The sequence below is a fragment of the Poecile atricapillus genome, chromosome 1 (assembly GCF_030490865.1).
Source record: "Poecile atricapillus isolate bPoeAtr1 chromosome 1, bPoeAtr1.hap1, whole genome shotgun sequence".
Taxonomy (NCBI): domain Eukaryota; kingdom Metazoa; phylum Chordata; class Aves; order Passeriformes; family Paridae; genus Poecile; species Poecile atricapillus.
In genome coordinates, this window is record NC_081249.1 from 71,921,721 (window position 1) to 71,939,202 (window position 17,482).

General features: G+C 37.8%; 1 protein-coding gene across 1 annotated transcript in view; it reads left to right on the forward strand.

The window, feature by feature from the left end:
- Positions 1 to 17,482, forward strand: part of MICU2 (mitochondrial calcium uptake 2) — a 139,078-nt gene that overhangs the window by 95,914 nt on the left and 25,682 nt on the right. Inside the window, exons 3-6 of the mRNA XM_058830482.1 lie at positions 4,783 to 4,814; positions 4,927 to 5,002; positions 9,692 to 9,739; positions 13,494 to 13,576. Coding sequence (XP_058686465.1) covers positions 4,783 to 4,814; positions 4,927 to 5,002; positions 9,692 to 9,739; positions 13,494 to 13,576 — 239 coding nt within the window. The remainder of the gene's footprint in view (positions 1 to 4,782; positions 4,815 to 4,926; positions 5,003 to 9,691; positions 9,740 to 13,493; positions 13,577 to 17,482) is intronic.

The following is a 17,482-nucleotide window of genomic DNA, read 5'->3' on the forward strand; positions in this document are numbered from 1 at the left end:
GTGAATATACTTAATGCTATTCTCATCCTAATTTTTCATAGAAAACCAAATGGTTTTATAGTACCTCTGTATGACCTTGAACCTGCCAATATTCAGCAAAGATAGCAATGAGTGCCATCCAAAATTAAAAAGCTGGGAGGTCAATTTTTGTTTTATTTTTGTTTGTAATTTTGTCTGTTTGAAGTGGAGCTAAAAAGAGATTTGTGTCAAACCATCTTAGTGACTTTACTGATAAAAAGGAGAGGGATTTGTTCTTCTAGGAAAAGATACCTATTTTATACTGTTCACATTTGAATTTCAGGCTGTGAAAAAGATTGATTCAAAATTTAATTTAAATTTCCATATTACAAAAATAAAGCAATCTTGCAGACATTGGTTTTTTTGGCCCTGGCAGACCTACCAGAAAACTATGTTTTCTTGCAAATAATAGTAACTACTTTTGCTTTGTGGTTTGGTTATTGTAGTTAGAGTTGTTGATCTTCTGTGATTTTGCTCATTCTTTGAATCTAAACATCTTTTGTGAGATTTAAGCCGTTCCTTAGCTGTACAGGTGTAAAAGGGTGTTACTGTGTGTGCAAGTTCAGCCTTGTTTAGTTCAACTCAATAATTAATTAGTCCCTTTCCTAACAGTAATCCTAACGTAATCCTAACACTGATGTCAGGTTCCTTCTACATCTCAGTGTAAAAAAATGATAGATGATGGAAACACTTCTAGTGTAAGAAACGTAAGTGACAAAATACCCAGGTTTGCCGAGGGCAAATTAAGACTGATGGAGCTGCTCTTGGCACTGTTTTCTTAATTACAGTTGTCAACTAACTTTCCTGGCTAACGACACAGAACTTGTGTGTTTATAAGTAGACTCAGTATTCATACAACCTAAAAAGCTAAAATGCCTGCTTGTCTATGAGAAGAGCCTCTGTACCTCATTGTTTCATGGATGTGCTGTAGGTGGGGAAAATTAGATGATTGCATCTGTAAAATATGTAGAGATACTTGAAAATACTGTCCTTTAAGCCAGCATTCCATCATAGTTGTGGCAGGTCTGTAGGGAAAAAAAAAAAAAGTTGTTCTCATTTATTCAAGTTCAAAACAATAAAAATTCCAAGTTTCTTTTTTTTATATCAAAATAAGACTCTAATAACTACAAACAAGTTTTGTACTGTGTCATTAATTTTCCAATTAGTAAAAATCTATTAAGATAAAAGAATAAAACTAAAGAAAATTGAATCATATGCATCTTCTACTTATTAGATTAAATAGTCCCTAATAATTATATCTGTTGCCTGTAGTCCTCAGAGAGAGACTTAGATCCTGATATATTTGTAGTCATATGTGAGAATGATAGCACCAAGTTTAGTTCATAGAAAGAAAGAGGCACTTTTTTTCTTCAGTGTGCAAACTGGCTAAGAAAACTTCAATCCTTTGCAGTGCATCTTCTGCAGAGAGGAGTTAACCTTTTCCTAATTATTTTAGACAAATTAAAAGATCTGATTCCTCAGAGGGCTGCACATTTGATGTTTATGGAGCTTTACTTGTTGGTGTTTAAAGCGATCTCACTGTTAGGAAGTAAATAAATTGCGAATATAAGCACCAAGAACTAAATTAGCATTCAAGAAGTATGTTTCCTAGTGAAAACAGAGATTTGAGTCTTCACACATGATTTTTTATGGTGACAGTACCAATAAAATATAACTGGATGTAATTCTTAGAAAACATTAAAAAAATTATTGGAGGAAACTCATTCTACAGTTTAAATTACTATATTATTATAAGTTTGTATTCTAATATCTTACACAAATCCCAGTATGAAAGATAACGCTACTGTCCCTAGCATCAGGGTGTTCTTTTCCAAAAAATTCCTACACTCCAGTACACATGCTTGCTGACATCTGCCCATGTGAGAAGAGCACCATTAAAAGACTCCATATTTATTACTTTGCTGTGTTTACTGTTTTGAAAAGTAGAAATATCTTCATTTCTCTCTCAATCTGTCCCTTTCCCTCCTGCCTTTTTCCTGTCTTACTGTAGCAGCTGCCTCTTGTCCAGTCACTGCGAGGACTGATGCTGACCCACCTGGTGCTGCCTCTCACCACGCCCTGGGATGATTATTACTCTTCTCTCCCTCTTCTGCCATTCAGCAAAGACTTCTTTTCTTCTACCAGTCCTTTCACCCATGCAGGGGTAGCATGAGCATCTCTGTATCATTGTTGTTACTATCTTTTCACCTCTGAACGAGGTCAGTCAACACATCAGCATCTTAAATATCCTCCAGAGGGTGACTGTGGCTGGATGCAAGAGGGCAGATGTTGATGGCTGCCACGGCCATTTCTGTGGGCTCTAGGCAGTTGCAGTTGTGACTGCTGGCTGGTGAAAAGAGTCCATATGGCTACAACAGACTTCCCTTTCTTAATTTTTATCATGATACAGTAATTCTCAGTGAGGATATGTTGTTCCCCAAAACCATGTAGCTGAAGAGTTTCAGCATTGTTGTGCTGAATGCAACTCAAAGAAGAGAAACGCAGATTCAATCAAGTGTACAGCCTCACAAATTTGGCCAACTGTTGTCTCAGCTGTAACTCCCAGTGCTTTTGCCTTACATTGCATCACTTATCCATTCCTTTGCTGTTCCAGCTCGCAGAGTTCAGCTTGTCTCCCTTCATCATCCTCCTGGATGCTGGCAAAAAGTTACTCCCCAGTACACTGCTGTGGTAGCAGGTGACAATCCAGATGTGATGTTCTTGGGATCACCAGGAGAATTAAATTACTGGAATTGCTGCCAACCAAATAAGGGTGTATGGCTGGCTTCAGTGCAGACAGCAAGTGCAAGGAGCATGTCAGTGAAAAACATTTCACTGTTTTTCCTTTTTTCTTTCAGATACCGTTTTTTGCAGACCTATAGCCTGACTCATTCCCTTCTGTAAGGCTGGTGTCTAGGTGGGTCTGCCAGGGCCAAAAAAAATAGCTGAACTTCAGTTTCACATTGAAACGTGCTGTACAGAAGCAGTGACATTTCACAGCTGAGATCTAAATCACTTAATTTGCTAAACAGCCATTCATGAAAATGCTCTGCAGGAGGGACTGGTGTTAGATGTAACTGTGGTGTTGTATCACACTGCTGAGGACTCAGCCTTAGTGGATGTAGCTGTTGTTGCTTCTTCTCCCGGTCTGTTATTAGTCTGACTTCTTTTGTCTCAAATGAGGCAAAGTAGATGGTTTCATGTGTTGTTTTACTTAAAAGGTATCTACCTATGAAGCTTTATATGTGTGTGTGTGTGTACATGGGTGTAAATGTGTGTATAGGCATTGCACAAAAATGTATTCATCCACAGTAACAGGTGGTACTGGCAACACCTGTTGCTGGGGTCACTCAACACTCCAGTATTAAAACCCTAATTTTAGTTGCTTATAACTTTTGTCAAACTTAAACATTTGTGTTGAAATGTTATGTGCCAGGTGTCTGCCTTAGGCTGATCTGGGGGAGGGGATGTGGGGAGGAGAATTTATCAGCAAAACTGTTACTGCTATTCCAGGGAGCAGAGGCCAGGGTCCTGGTTTCCTGTGCTGAAAAATGAGCTATTGCTGGTTGAGATGTTCCAAGCCAAAAGTTGCCAGTGGAGACCCCTTGCAGCTGGGTGTGCCATTTGCCAGCACTGTGGAAATTCAGTATTTTACTGACAAAGCACCTCTGTCTGGCCGAATTATGGGCCTGTGAAAATGCTTAGTAGATGTTTGTTGACAGCTGCCCACCAGGCTGCCTCCATCGTGTCCATTTCCAGATAGTGGTGCTGCACTGGTGACCGTTTGGATGCAAAATGCCTGTGAAGCTGCAAAGTAGCCTTGGAGACTGAGAGTGGAGCACAGCAGGCTGCTGCACAGAGGGGCAGCAGTCCACAGAGCACATCCAAGTGGCTCAGTTTGTGCTTACTCAGTGTGAATAAATAGGAGGGAGTGTCTGGCTGGAATGCAGAGGAAATGGTGATGAGGGAAGAGTGTGATGGGCTGAGAGTGGTAAGAGTGAAGGGCAACAGGGTTTGGAGAACTGTATGAGGAGATAGACTGAGAAGGGACATGCGCAGCTCCTGCAGGTCCATGACCATAGGGTTTCTGTAATCCCTGCCTAGCCAGCTGGAATGTTCCACTCTTGATACATTGCAGCTCCTCAAACATGTGATTTGCACAGGAGCATAACCTGTGCTGCCAGTGGCTCCCCTATTTGATTGTATACATTTGAACCTGCTAAGAAACACTTTGGATTTTGCATTATTTTTGTCTGATGCTCTTTCAGAAAGCAGAATTGTTCTATTTACTTCTGCTTAATAGAAACATCAACATTTTCATTCTTTTTTTTTTTGTCTTTTTTTTCCTTTTTTTTTTTTTTTTTGATATTTCTTAGCTTTCAGATACTCAACTCTTCAAGGACTATCATGTGTGCATGGAAATCCCGTTGTAAATACTGCAGGTGTATAGTCTTGCTTTGGAATCTGTGCAACATTTGTAGCTCACAGTATGCAAAGTCATACCAGTAAGTTGGTCACTGATACAAAAGTGGGCTGTGGTTTAATCTAGGCTGAGAGAACATTTGAACAGACTGCTCATATTATTTTTAAATTTTGTCCTTTCATGATCATTATGGGAATTAGAAACAAACTGTCTGTTGCGAAATACTCTGTTTCATATTATTTAGCATTTTCCCATAAAAATCTGCAGAAATGCCACAGAACCTGATCAAAGTTCAAAGTCAGTTTGTTATTGAATGATGACGATTTTTTTTTTTATTATAGGCAAAGCCTCAGCCAAGAAACTGACAAAAAAGGTAAGCAAAATGTTCCTTTCTTTCTTCAAAAGAACTTGCATTCTTTCTGTTACTGAAGTGATTAAGTCTCTTTCAAAACTGGCATTATATTTTCTTGTTTGTGTCTTTAAAGGAGGTAGATGCTGCACTGGTGTATGTTGCCAAAGCTAAACCAGGACCGACCTTTTTTAGGCAGCTTGGTGATAAAGGTAATGAGCACTTCTGATACTGAAAAATACATCCTGTTTTTCATCTCATTATCTGGTGTGAGTTAAATGTATTTTTAAAGACGTTTTCATGGATTTTACCTCATCCCCATCTAGCAAGTAGCTGCCTCCTTGACAAATCTCTCAGTTATGCAAGAGAGAGTAAAGAGGCTGGGAATTGAAAGCCTTCCGAGGTGCAGGAGGAGACATGAAAGAAACTGAAGAGCCTACTTGGAAGAGAAAAGGGCGAAAGGGATGATCTGAACACAAAATGGACTTTTAAGACTTTCTGTTAATAACCTGACTGTTCCTCTATATAACGTAAATGCATGGAAACTAAGAATAAAAATGAAAATAAAATTTGTACCTAGTTACATTAGGTGGTTTCCCTGATTCCAAGAGAGTTGAACTTATTTCTCCCTCTTCAGGAGCTCTGTGACTTCACAGTCTTGATGTGCTTTGTTTTCTTTTCACCCAGCATTTCCACTTTATATTGGACTACATAAAGAGAAAACTAAGAGCAGGGATATTGTTAGTATAACAACCGGGGATTAAAGAACACCAAATAAACATCTCGTTAACTTAAATTAATTAAAGAGAGAAAACAAACAAAAGGATTGAGAAAACCAAATAGATGAGCAATTAACCATTTCACAGTAACAAAGACCAAAATTCCCAAACTAATGAGAAAGACCTACAGCGCCTATTCACAAACTTTCTGTATCATACAGTTCAGCCTGAATCCCTTATCCCGTGGATGTTTCTGAAAAATAAAGCTGCTGTTGCACTGCTGCAGTTCCTTGGCAGACATGAGCCATGCTCCCTCCATGCACAGCAAATCCTCAGACACGACTGGAAGCTTGAGAGAGCAAGAGAGCAGCCCTCGATCTCAGCCTGCAGAATTTCATCTACCCTTCAGCCTTACAGCCTCTACTGCCTGCAATTCATTTCTTGCATCCTTGTGCAGACCTGCAAGGGTCTCCAGCTGGGTGCCTTGCTTATCGGTCCACTGCTGAAAGCCCCAGCATACCCCAAAAGCCCTGAAACATTTCTGAACAAATTACCTATTCTTTCCTATCCTAGGAAAGGCTGGATTTTGTACTAGTCATTCCCCGTCTTTTCCAATCATCACATGTTTTCCCCAGATTTGGCTTACAGTATTTTCAGTCTTGAATTTTTGGGTATTTTCTCTCCAGGCTTTTTAGAGCCTTTCTTTTTCTAGTGATTGCAAATCCCCAGAGAATGCTGCCTGGGAAAACCAGAAATCCACAAAGAGAAACCGAAAACAGCAAATCTGTGCAGGCTCCTCTTACTGCACCTCTTCCCAGCTGAGTGCTTGGCAGAAAGTGGGCTCAGTGATACGCTCAGATTTGGCGTCTTCTGCCTTCTGGCAAAGATCTGCCCTTGCTTAGCACTGTGTGTTCGAATCTCTGTCCTTCAAAGGTCAGGTAGGAGTTTGAGATGATGCAGAAACATTCAGTGCAGTCATCCATAAACTCAGATTTTTTATCTAAAACACTCACATTTTTTACAATATTTGGTCATGATGCCTGTTTAGTGACTTCAATGCTTTTACTTTGAGATGCATTATTATCACAGTTTAAAAATGAAAATATTTATGCTTTTACAAGTACCAGAATAATGAATCTACCCCTGTCCAACTGTTTAGCTGAGGTTATTTTAACTACCTTCTAATAGTTATTTAAATATCAAGGAGAAGGGAAACTGCCATCAGTCTGGTTTGTAAAGTGTAATGTTAGGGGATTCTGCCTTCTAGTGGACAGTTTTAAAATTTGTGTCATATTTTGTAGGTACACTTGCAATTTATTCAGCAATAAGAATATTGTAGTGCCAGCATTTGCGAGTAAGTTTGAGGACAGATATTTCTAGGGAGGATTAGGGCAGGTTCCTTTAGCTTTAGAAAATGACAGTATTTTGCCAATGCAAACTTCACATCCTTGACTGTAGGTATGCTGAGTCATTCAACAGTGTGTTTTATCTTTTAAATTTTGCTTGTGTATTAATTTAATTTTCAGTAGGTTGTTTTATTTTGAGTTTTTTAAGTTTCCTGCATTACATCTTTTAATTTGAGTACCTTTGTAATAATTATTGTAGAATAAAAAAGAAAATTATTAAGAAAAATATTTCATTTACTTTATGCATGAGGTCTGTTGGCCACTAACTGCATATAGTAAAAGGGCAGTAAAATTAAAATGAGTTTTTAAATGGAAATTAGTCCACAAATTAAAAAAATCATATGATAAATTATTTTAGTACAATCAGTCTTCCAGAGAATATCATGCAGGCTGTGAATTTTCTTTAAAGCATTGTGTCAGGTTTTAAAGAACAATCCAAAATGTTTCTACATATTTTTATTATATTTACCTTTTTACCAATACCACTATAGTGACTTTTCAGTTAGATTACAGTAAAGTGATGAAAATGGAGTCTGCATCTTACTCCTGCCATTTTTTGCAAGGCTTCTCTTTCCAGCCCTCTTTAATTCAGGTGCTTCTCCCTTGAGCCAATCAGCAGGGTGTTGTCTTTAAATCGATCTTTCCTTCGCATCTTACCATCTCCGTAAAAATTTTTCAGATTCTTTCTGCAAAATTTTGTAAGGTATAATGATCCCTGTCTAGCTATAAAACTAAAACTCTCCAGGGCTCAGTATTTTGTATCTCAATTATTACAACTTTTTTTTTTCTCAGACTTTTACGACCATAATCTGCCATGTTAATATCCTTTCAAAAGCTTTGATAAACAGGTTTTCCTTTCACAACTTCTTTGGGTTGTCATCTCCTATTTTGTATCCCCACACTGGGCTCTCCTTGTTCCATTTTGTTTCTGTTTTTGTTCTGTTTTTACCTAGCATAAGCCATTTGTCTTCAACTTCCAGGTCTTCCTTAGACTATCCCCATGCAGAACATCTTAAGACAGCTGAGGGGCTGACTCCCACTTCTCATTGCCCAGCAATGCCATCCTTCATTGCTTGGTGGTTACATTTCCAGTCAGGGATCTTTGTGCTGACATCACTGCAGTCCTTGACTGGGAGGTGTTTTCTATACAGACCTGGAAGTTGCCTCCTTGTCTTCCTGTCTATTCTTCTTTTAAACATTCTTTTGCTGTGTCACACACAAAACAAAGTTAGGAATCTTGATCACTACTTATCACACTGTTTGAATTCTTTTTACGGCCTATTTGTTTCTATCCTTTTTTCTTTTTTAATCTTGTCTTAGGCATATAAGCTTAAAAAATGGGACAGGAGTTCTTTCTCTGCTTGTTTGATTTCAAACTTGTAGAAAACCTAGATGTTTCATCTAAGAATACAATTCCAAGCTTTACAGCAATGAAAATAATAATTTGCATTCTTGCAATGACAGAAATGCTAAAACTTGTAAGCCAAAGTTTTTGAGAGGAGAGTATTTTTTATTTCCACAGTGTATTGTATGATTGTAGTACTGTGCTGATTTACATGATTCATCTGGGATAATAGGGTAAATAATCCTATTTTGATGGAGGGGAAAGCTGAGATATGGAACCAGAATATGTAGGCAACAGGATCAGCATTAGACCTTCCTTTAGCTAAGACTTGTTCTCAGATTTTCAGATTCTTGCATTTAGGAGTTTAATATTTCTGAGCTCTGCTACTTAGAAGTGTTAAGTCACTATCCGAGGTCAAATACAAATGCTGTTGCTTCTGCATAGTAGTTTATCAGAAGTTAATTGTTTATCAGTGAAGCTTAAGTGGGTTCCTTATCTATCAATTAACTAAATATAAATTACAAAAATAGTTTATCTTTGCACAGATAGGCATGTTTGAACTTCATTATTTTAAGCAGCTTCAGCATTATACAATGTTTAGCTCACAAGTTAAAAGTAGCTCAGTTATTTTGAAAAGTGATTTATAAAAAAGCCCTTTACATTTTTTTCCCCAAACATTATTGCAGGGCAGATGGTTCAGATTCTGTTGTTTAGCCACCCTCATTCTGCACTCTCTATCTTTAGCTTGCACACTCTATTTTGACGCTATCACATCTTTGTGTTTGTTCAGGCTTTTCACTTAAGGCGGTATTTCAAAAGAAAACACTGGAATTTTCCTTCAAAAGGGGGTAAAATACTTTCACCTTGTAGAAAGGACATGTTCCTATTTAAAAAAAAAAAAAATAAGAAGCCTCCTCTTGGCACAGGGCCCAGCAGTACTATCAGCACAATCTAGCAGCTTGGCAGCTTTGCGTGTTGCCATGTTCCCTTGAGAATTAGAGGGAAGCTATTCTCCGCCTTTTGCGAGCCTGCCAAAGGATGGAGGACTTTGATCCTTCAGGGTAATGTTAGAGTAGTTCTCCTCCCAGGTACTAAATGTGACAAAGCACATTTAATTTATTTGCCTTTTATATAAACATTGAATGTTTTCAGTGAGAATCCAAAGATTTAGTGTAGGCCTTTTGTTAATACCAAATAAACCTTACTTTCTTGGTTAGACAGGATCATTGATGAGTCTCGGGTTAGGGAATTTTACCTTCAGAGTACTAAAAACAGAACTGAAAAATTTATTAAATAGTAACTTGGCTTACTTTAATACACGAATTTCATACAATATCAAACAACATTTTTTTGTTTGTAAGATTTAATCTTTCAAATTTTGCTATAAGTTTTTGGGTTTTCCACAAGTAATTTTTTAACTTTTTTTTTCAGGGTTGATATCTTATGCAGAGTATCTGTTTTTGCTGACAATTCTTACGAGTAAGTATTACAGATTTAAAATACATAGGCACAAATACTCAGCTACTAACAGTTTACCAGGAACTTTTCTTCTGATATTTTTTAGCTTCTAAATTTCTGTATTATAGTAAAATACAAAAAAAACTACTGTATATAGGATGACAATACATTAATATAAATGGACATCAGTGTCATTGTTGGCCCATAGCAATACTTTAAAAAAATCATGGTACTCCCTGCACAATGGGATCAGAAAAGTCTTTTGAAATCCCTTGAGAGGATTTACAGAACCACATAATAAGGGGAAGAAGAACTGGATGGAAAGGTAAATAATTTTTCTTCTGGATAGTAGTTTTAGTTATTTTGGACAACGAAACATTAGCAATATGGCTTATGCAGGGGTGGGAAAATTGTTGTAGTGTCTCAAAGATTGTTGCCTGTTTTTATTGTGTTCAGATTTGCAATGGATGCAATACACAAACAGCAGAATTTTTCGGTGACTTTTTGCCTGACTTTTAGGTCCTTTTTCTTTATGTTATATTCCTTTTAACTTTATTTCCTTCAGGTATTGTTCATGTATTTCTTCCCCCCTCCTTTGCTTCCTTCTTTTTTCTCTCGGGCACTTTTTTTTAAAACAGCTTTTGTTTGGTATGTGCTTTATCTACAAGCAACAGGCATTTTTAGGTTTTATGCATGGAAGTGATCTGGAATTGTCTGGTACTTACTGTGAGCCATGCTTGCCACCCCCCTGTTTTGTTCTGATGTGTAGGTGATGCTTAAAAATACCAAGATTTGAGATGCATCAATGAGCATTACACGGCAAGACCCCTAGAGCAGTAGTGAAGTAATCCATATGCATGTCCATGGAATAGTCCACAGAATAGTCTACATGCAGTCTTGTTTGACTGACTTAGACAGGTCTAATATTTTCAGCAAGGAACAAAGCCAGGCATAATAGATTTATTGTGTCAGTGCATGGGGAAAGGAGAGAAGGAGGCAGTCACCTCTTCCCTGACAGACTGTAGAGGCATGACTCTCGGGTGACCCTCTATCACTTCCTTGGCTGCAAGGTCCATGGCTGGGCCTGAAATAAATTGACAAATTTTCCTCACTCTGGAAATTCACCCTCTCATGGTGTAGTATGAACAAGTAATGTTGGTTTCCAGAGAGTGGAAAGAGTATGTCCAGCCTTCCATCATTACACACCTCTTGCACAATTCAAGTGGCCCTTCTGCAGCTTACTTCATTTCTCAGCAGAACTGCATTGGTTCCTGTTGCACAGCGTGAGGGGTGGGTAATCTCTTTGGCAACTTCAGCTTACACAGTATTAAATTGTATGTGTAGATATGCATTTAGCTTTAACATACAAATACTGATTTTAAAATATTTGTTGCAACTCAAAAAAGATGAATTTATGTTAAAAAAGGACAACCATGACAGCCAAATTATAACTTCAGAAGACTACATTAAAGTTGCAGAAATAGGTGCCAAAGATTCTATTTCTTTAGAAATTTATGGCAGCTGAAAGTGATTTCATGCTGAATTATTGGCTGGAACAATTAGAAAATTTAGGCAGTATCAGAGCAAGTTGTTCCACTTCTCCAGACAATCAAATAACATTATTTTTCACAGAATTTTTATAGGAATGTATTGAAATGCAAAAACAAAGGCACCTTTTGATGCAGGATAAAAATGCAGTGGTAATGTTGCTGCTTTGGTTACACAGAGGGTTATCATACTGATCAGTTTGAAAGCAAATGTCAACAAGTGTTAGTGCCTCTATCTTTACCTAACAAGTATCCCCTGTCAGTCAGCCCCGAGTTACACAACCTGTCTCTCTCACTAGTGAGAATTAATGTGAGATTTCGTAAAGCAGGCATCAGTATTTAAATTACTTCCGAATCACTGGCTGAGCAATAGGGAAAGGGAAAAAGAGTAATCAGACTCCTGGTTCCAGGACACTGCTGACCAGACAATGCTGCCTGTCATACAAAATCAGTCTGTAAAAATGCTGAACTTGAAAATGTAACTTTGTGACAGACAAAGGTTTTATTTTTTCCCCACGTTCTTTTCTCTTTTCTTTATGTCTTGTGTCATCACTGTCTTCTCTTTTTCCAGTGCTGTATTGAATTTCATTTCTATCAATAGGTTAATGCAGCCCTGCCTAGTGAAAAAGCCCAGGAACTGAAGTTGTCACCTTTACTTAGAGCTGTGTTTCAATTACCCAGTCACACGAATTGGCAGCTTGGTCAACACAGGAATATTAGGAGAGGAAGCACCTAGGTCTAACTGGCACTCACAGCCAGGATGAAGCTCTTCTGTTCAGAGTTTGGAATTTTGCCTGATTCTAATTAAATACAAATATATCTGTGGTAGTCTTTGAACTATGCTTATTTTACGAACACATACCTTTGGGGTTACATCATATCAGATAAGTATGTCATCTCTGAACAGTATAAGCAGCTTTAGGTCTATATTTTCACTAACAGCTCTCTTATCTGAAAATTGGAACACAGATGGTATGAATTGCTATTAAATACATCAATTACTTTTGTTCCTAAATATGTTATTGGATAGCCTTTTCTTGCTTTTATACTAGTAACACAAATTTAGCATGTGGCATTTCCATGGAAAGGAAGCCAGTTCTGAGTATTAAATCAACCCGGTTGCTGGGGACAGCTCTGCTGTGCAGATTGCAATGGTATTTATAAAATACCCCTGCATCACAAGATTGCTTCACATAGAATATTAGTTGACTGCTGAAGATGTAGTTATTTCTAAAACAGTACTTTCTTTAACCATCATGTTATGACTTAAAAGGAGTGGGATATTTCTTTAACTTGTTCCCTTTGCAGAAAGATTTGCTAAAAAAAAAAGCAAGGCTTAAAACTTTACAGAATGTAACTAGAAGAATGTATTTCCAGAAGCAAAACTCTGAAGTCATTAGAGTTTTTTAGAGATAGTGCTTCACTGCCCTCATGAGTCCAGCATTCTTCTTGGAAGCATCAATATTTTCCGGAGACAATAAGGCCGTGGGTTTCGTATTAATGCCTGACATGACTGGGTGGTGGCAATAATTCACCTGCTGCAGAGATTACTGGGATAAGGACTTGCTACCACAGTGCACTGTAGCTACATTTCAGCAGCAAGCTGCTCCCGTGTGGCTTGCTAATGATCAAGGCCACCTCCTGTAAGCAAAGTAAGATCAAGAAATTGTGGGAAGGAGCTCAAAACATACCATGCTTTTATAGTGTCTCATTACATTTTTGTGTTGAAAATTCACTCATTGAAGGAAATACAGGGTAAAATTGTGTAGAATTCCTGAAAAAAATCAGCTTGATAGGAATCACACAAAACATGCTTTTGTCAAAAACAGCCAGAAAGAGTTTTCTACTCTTCTCTCCAGAAAATGAGCTCTTATAAACAAGGCAGAGCTAGACTGCAGAAGTGACATGGGATTATAGATACATCCTTTGAGAATACCTTAAGACCTGGCCAGTAAGGGATACAGTATTTTTGTGGGGTTCAGATGGACATTCATGGCTTGTACATGGCATTTCTTACTTTGCCATTGCATTAATTATCCCTTGAAATAATAGTAAAAAGGTGTTTAAACAGTTCACTTATAATGGAAGAGGTATGTATGGTTCACTGGAAATACCATGTGTGTACAAAACAATGGAGAACTAAACCAGAGTCAATACTCATTTTATATTTGGTATCTGAGTCCTAGTGTGTGATATTTTCAGTTAAGTTCTTTTGCAATTTGTTGCAGAACCCCGGACTGGACTTCAGATTGCCTTTAAAATGTTGGATGCAGATGGCAATGAACAAGTTGAAAAGAAAGAATTCTTTAAGGTAGGTGTATTTACATATGTTTTAATTTTAAAGCATTTAAATAGATCCATGGGTTATATTTGCTCACTGAAGATTCATTAAAATCATCAAGCTATTTTTCAGTCCAGTCTATGATCACCTGCTTACTAAAATATTTTATATATAAGGAGCACATATTGAAGTATTGTGATATCATCATAACTGAATCCACTTTTATAAATGTTACCTTAGAATTGTAAGTAAATATCTGCTACTGGGAAGGTAGGAATTAGTGTATATCCCTTAATCCCATGAGCTAATTTAAATAATCATCTGGAAGAGTCTTTTGTTTTCTAAGTATGTTGAATAATTTCTTTAATTCACCATCCTCTTTTGGTCTTTATTTATTTGGCTTGCTGTTGCAGAAAGGTTTTTATGAATTCACACTTTGAACAGCAACAGCACTTTTTTTCCTATATTACATCTAAATGGGGGGAGAAAGGTAGATACTTCAAAAACTAGGGAAATCTTGCTCTGATGTTTTTAAGAAGAATAGGCTAAATTATATAGCTTATTCAACTTTTAAATATTTAACAGGAGACTAACTAAGTACTTCTTGTCAAAATTAGAATTAACAATCATAATTTTTAATAGAATCACTCAACTTATTTCAGATCCTCAGTTCATACTGGATGTAAGTGGAGAGACAATTATATAAGAAGCTGACATGGCTACTACAAGTCAAATTATTTTCTGCCAGTAGGGTGACATTAAAGCTGATCATGAACTCACGTCTCTAGAAAACCTTAAAATCTAAATCTTTTAAAATTAAATGTACCTGTTGATAGAGAAATTAGCAAAAATTTATTTAAGTGAATTTCATAGCCTTAAACTCTGAATTAATGATAGAATAGCTGTTCACATGTTTTGCACTGGTCACTTTTTTTTTCAGTGAATTCTTAGCAAGCTTACAATTGATAAATTATGCTTTAAATCCGTTTTAAAATGTTGCAAAAATACTTCTAGACTTAGTAATACTATTTGAAAATAATATTTGAAATTAGATCATTTTTCAGGAATGTTCCCAGAAGCCTCTAACTGAACTTGCAGGTACCCTTGGTTGTAGTGTAACCCCAGCCAGTAACCAAGCCCCAGGCAGTTGCTTCTTCTTTCCCTCACCAGCTGGATCAGGGAGAGAAGCAGAAGGGTAAGAGATGGAAAACTGATGGATTGAGATATAGACAGGTTAATAGGTGAAGCAAAAGCTACACACACAAGCAAAGCAAAACAAGGAATTCATTCACTGCTTCCCATGGGCAGGCAGGTGTTCAGCCATTCCCAAGTGAGCAGGGACCCACCACGTGTGATGGCAACTTGGGAAGACAAAAGCCATCACTGCAAATGTCCTCCGCTTCCTCCTTCTTCCCCGCTCTTTGTACACAGAACATGATGCCAGATGGTCTGGAATGTCCCTTTGGTCAGCTGGGGTCACCTCTCCTGGCTGTGTCCCCTCCCAACCTCTGATGCACCCCCAGTCCCCTCCCCAGCGTGGCAGTACAAAAGCAGAAAGGCCTTGGCTCTGTGTAAGCCCTGCTCAGCAATAACAAAAACATCTCTGTGTTATCAGCGCTGTTCAGCACAAATCCAAAACACAGCCCCACACCAGCCAGTGTGAAGGAAATTAACTCTACCCCAGCCAAAAGCGGCACAGCCCTACACCCATTTGTTGCTACACAAGATCTTTTAATTTTGAAGAATTTATTCTGTTAAACTGTTAATTATTCTGCTGATTAAAAAGAAATCAAGTTCTAGTAAAGCCTATATTTTTAACCTACTAAAACAGGTGCAATCATAGTGAATTGTTATCAGACTAGCAGTGCCCTGATTACGAAAATAAGTCTATTATGGCTGTATTATTCATCTGCAAAACAATGTTACAAGTGAAAGTAACTCCATGAACATGAGTGAACATGTTCAGCTGGTAGTACCTTCTGTACCAAAATGCAGCATTAGCAGTGCTTTTTTTAAAAAGGTACTGCCAGTTAAGCAAATAAGGAGATTCCTACAGAAATACAGCACTGCTCTCTTGGGGAAATGTGCAACATGTTATATATTTAGTACCATTACCCATTTCACGTAATTCTAATTGAATCAGACAGTACAAACAACAGGAGGTCATCAAATGTAGAGGTGAAAACATATAAAAAATTATTTGATTTCTGTAGAGACAATCAAGTTAAATGAAAATTATTCTAGTTACATAGATTGTTACTTTGCATTTCCTTCTTGGACTGTATTGATAAAATAATATTGAGTGGTAAAAAACCCCAACATATAAATTACTGTCAATTCACAAGAATCATTTCATTCACAGAAGTTCCAAAGGATGCAAGTTAGTCAGAGGATGAGATTTCTCTCATGACTATTTTCTTAATGTTTACAAAGGAGACTATTTTCAAGCAAAGCTTTATAGATTTGGTTTAAAAATAAAATTCTTGGAATGTAAGAATGTGGAAATAAACTGTGTATGTGTTAATTTGTATACTCTAGTTTATATGCATCATAGAAAGTTTCTAGATAGCTAATAAATGAATTGTGTGGCTAATCTATCATTTGTCTTGCCCCAACTGGCAACCTAGGAAAATACATCTGAACTATTCTGTAGTGATTTCCACACTATATTTGACAATAACATCAGGAAATGTGTGTAAGGAAAATGTAGTGGAAAAGAATAGCGAAGAAGCAGTAATCAGGAGGCAGTGTCTGTAGGCAGGGCACAATGGGAAAAAAATTGTATTGCTAGTTCATTCTCTTGCTTTGTCACTTGTACTCCCCACTTCCCATCGTTATCTACTGATTAGACATCTACGTATGTCTGTGTTGTCTGACTCTAGAGTCCAACTGCTGATCTACACTGTAGTCTTTGAGGTAAGAACTTGCCCTTTGGTTTGCAAAATGTCCAACATTCTTTGAATTCTGTGTATCTCAATTCTCACGGGTTCCTGGATGAACAGGCACAAGATGTGTCAAGCAGGTCATTCCAGAAAGGGAGACAAGCAAAAACTCCAACCCCAGTCCTCAGTGCCTGCATTATGTGATGGGATATAGGGTGCTCAAACCTGTATGGATCAGGCACTTCAGGAGTGTGACATGCAGAATTTCCCAGTGTTCTGCACTTCAGGAGTGTGACATGCAGAATTTCCCAGTGTTCTCTGCTAACAAAAATGGATGTTTGGGAAAGCAGATCTTGAATGCAATCCCATGTTTTCAATAAGGGAGTCTATCTTGTCCTCCGTAGCCTTTCCATTTCAATGCACATTTTCCTCATTTCCAGTAAAAGTCTCTCCCTTCACAGGGATACTCTTGTTCTCTCTCTTCCCCATTTCTTTGTGTTAAAGCCAGTGTAATTCTGCTTCATCCACATTTCAGTGGTAAACAGTCATAGTACAAGAGACATTCCAGTGTTAGGGCCAAGAGGATTTTGTTGCTTTGCCCTGCAACTCCAGGGTGAAGAAGACAAGGAAGAAATGGCATGTTCACAGATGCTAGTTGCCACTGTTTACTCAGCCCCTGCCAGAGTGCAGAATCATTTCTCAGAGCCACGTTATCTGCACCTCTGTGAGGACCGTAAGATACTTGCACGAACTCTGCACTTCCAAGACATTCACTTGAGACTTGGTGAGGGGGATTTCCAGGCACATAATAACCCATGCACATTAATCTGAGACCTCCCACCAAGAATAAGGCTACCAAAGTTCCCAAAATTCCCAAGCAAGTAAGGAATTTCCCTAACTCTCTAAATCTGTCCTGATTAAAGATGTCTAAGTAAAAATTAATGACAGTTCAAAACTATTGGGAATAAAGGCAGAGTAGCTCTGATGGCACATGCAAGAGCTATATGGCTTAGACTTTCTAAGTAGACTGTCTTATACACTTCTGCTGGAGAGC